The sequence below is a fragment of the Gavialis gangeticus genome, unplaced genomic scaffold (genome assembly GCF_001723915.1).
Source record: "Gavialis gangeticus isolate Ggan-Ray unplaced genomic scaffold, GavGan_comp1, whole genome shotgun sequence".
In the NCBI taxonomy this organism is placed as follows: Eukaryota; Metazoa; Chordata; order Crocodylia; family Gavialidae; genus Gavialis; species Gavialis gangeticus.
Window position 1 is genome coordinate 143938096 of NW_017729025.1, and position 2984 is coordinate 143941079.

The 2984-nt window shown below is 47.7% G+C and overlaps 1 protein-coding gene across 1 annotated transcript in view; it reads right to left on the bottom strand.

The window, feature by feature from the left end:
• TSG101 (tumor susceptibility 101) overlaps positions 1-2984 on the bottom strand; it is an 84105-nt gene that overhangs the window by 58595 nt on the left and 22526 nt on the right. The window contains exon 4 of the mRNA XM_019519691.1: positions 1409-1572. Within this exon, the coding sequence (XP_019375236.1) occupies positions 1409-1572 (164 nt within the window). The remainder of the gene's footprint in view (positions 1-1408; positions 1573-2984) is intronic.

The window sequence follows — 2984 nt, forward strand, 5'->3', positions numbered from 1 at the left end:
GGGCAACAGAAAAAAATCAAAAGTTCAGTATATCCCTTTAAGAGTGTCATAGGGCGAGGTCCCTAGAGACGGCCATGACGACCCTATGGCCCTGTGACTGTACCACCTTCACCCTGCAGGTGCCTTCTAGTCTTGCCTGCCACGCTTTGTTGGTTAAGATAGTAGATAGGGAGGCTGCCCTCAAGTTGCTACACAGTCACTGTCCTGATGGACCCCACTAAACCCTGACAGATTTTAGACCCTTTGCTGGGGACCGTTTTAAGCAGGTGCCTCATGAGACACCCCAAACCTTATGGGCTAGATGCATGGCACCAAAACTACCCCTTTACCACACCCCATGCCTTGCAGATGGTATTTAGATGTTGTCTCTAGAGATGAGACCTCAGTTTAGTTCAACCTCTTGTTGTCACTGGACGCTTAGCCTCAGTAACCATGTCCTCTGACACTAGGGTTTCCTCACCCACTGTCACTGCGCCCTCTGGTGCTGGGGCTCTGCATTGTAGTGTGCTCCAATGAGGCTGCCTCCTCCCCAGCAGCCTCAGCTCTGTCCACCGGATTAAACAACAACAAAAATGAGCCCCTGGGCTATAACCTAACAATAACAACACCAGTGACACTAAAGGCCACACTCTGCAACTTTAAGAGTTTCTCCCTCAGCAATGTGTGCCTCCTAGCCCCAGGCACTTGAGGAGCTCCTAGAACAGGGGTAGGCAACCCCTGGCATGGGTGTCAGAGCGTGGCGTGCAGAAGTATTTTGCTTGGCATATGCACCTTGGCAGAAGGCAGGGAAGGAGCTGGGGCTGCACTGCCACAACAAGGACTGGGCCCCTTGCAGCTCCCCCACCATCTGCCCCGGCACACCAACATCTTACAAGCTGAGTTTGCAGGTGTTTTCAGCACTGTGTCCAAAAACATTGCTGACCCCTGTCCTAGAGCCTGTTAGTCTCATCAGCAGCCTGACAGGCAGTCAAGCATCTCCAAGGAGCTTTTATGCCTGAACCCCTTCCCCTCTGACTGCTGCCAGACAACTGACCACCTCCAGCCCTCGCCGTGGGGCTTATACATGCCCAGGGCCCCATCTTCTTCCAGTCAGCTAACCGGGTTTCAGGGGCAGGCTAATTCCCTCATTTGCCTGATGCCTGGGCACCCTGTAGCTGTGGGGGTTCTGTCTGGCCCCTAGGACCCTCTCTTGAGGCAGTTTCTGCCCTTAAAGGAGCAGGCATACCTTAGTGCCCTGCAACACAGATAGTAAAAAAGACATTGATTCACACAGCACTCCTTGGTGAAAAAAGGCATGGCTGTTTTACTTCTAAGAGGCAAAAGAACACTCATTTCCTGTTAAGAAAACCGATATCACATTCTGAAGTAATTCAGAACTAGCTGGTCTGAAGAAATTACTTTGACTTACATGTTTCCACTCATGTAGATAAGGAAGGTATATCTTTCCATTTGCATCAACATGCTTTCCAGTTTTAATTGTCATTGAACTAGTGGGTTTAACAAAACAGATTGGAGGATTGAAAGGGTACGTGTCCAGCAGCCACAGGCATATTGGGATATTGTATGTGTTACCTATAGAAGAATTACAAAAAGATTATTTATTCTTCATCTTCAGCCCTCATGCTGACTTCAGATTTTCAAAAGACTACTAAAATTAGTCAGAAATAAATCAATTAAGTATCTTAACACCATCTAATTAATGCATGAAACATTTGAATCATACTGCAATGTGAGGACAAAATTAAACTGAAGTCTAGCAATTATATAGTTAGTGAGAAGCCTCTGGTTTTCCTGGAAGAGCTATGATTCTCACACCTTTTAAGCCTTACTTTAGGAATAAAATTAACCTACAAGAAGGTACTTTATAGCTACTGTCTACCACAATGTGGGATGCCGAGTCCTTATTTCAGAACTATTCTTAGCCTTTATCATATGTTGTTTGCAACCCTCTTTTACCTGGCTGCCAAGCTTGAAAAGTTAAAGCCAATACAGTTAAAAAAAAAAAAAAGTTGTCAAGTAGTGATCTTCAACTGGTGAGCAATGGAAGTCCCACATAGCCCACAAAGGCACATGCAGAGAGCGATCAGCCTCCCAATAGTCTTACGGTGCCAGGCAGCAGCATGTTGAAACATCATATTGTTCACTATATGCTACCTACCAAAAGGAGAAGCAGTTAAGCTGCCTTAGAACAGTCCTGCTGAGAAACAGGGCCAATTACCTTGGGGAAAAAATGCTGCCTAAATGCACCTATACAGATTCTGTTCCAAAGCTAGCTTGTATGTCCCTACAGCACACCTGACAAGGAGACTGCAAGGGAGGTAGGCTGCACACCTGCAGGCTGTGGAGGGGCTGGAGGTGAACTAGGGCAACAAAAAGTTTCAGAACCACTGGTAACAGCAACAAAGTGGTGAAGTAAAATGTTACATCCCCCTATCTGGGACTCTATCCCTAGAATAGCTAAGACAAACAGCTCATACACTACACTAGAACACTATTCCACAGCAAACAACAACAACAAAGCTATTTTAAAATACTAATTATTAGGGCTGTCAATTAATCGCAGTTAACTTATGCAATTAAGGCAAAACAAATTAACGCATTAATTTTTTTTAACTGTGTTAAATCACACACATCATTTTGACCAGGGGAGCGGATCAGCCAGAACCCATGTGAACAACCCCAACCCTGGCCCATCCCATGCCTGCTCCAGATGCACCTGCCCACACTGAGCAGCAGTGGCTGGGCAGAAGATGCTACTTGCCACAGGGGAAAAGCCCCCCTCCCTTCCCACCCCACTGCTGCCAGGGCCTTCTTGCTGCAGCCACCCAGAGCCCGTGTCCCTGGGCTGCCCTATGGTTCCTCTCTGCTGCTGTCACTGCCACCTCCAGGCCACTCACCAGGGCAGTGCTGGCAGTGCAGAGGAGCTGCAGGGCAGCCGAGGCACGGGCTCTGGGTGGCTACAGCAAGAAGGGCTCCAGGCTGTT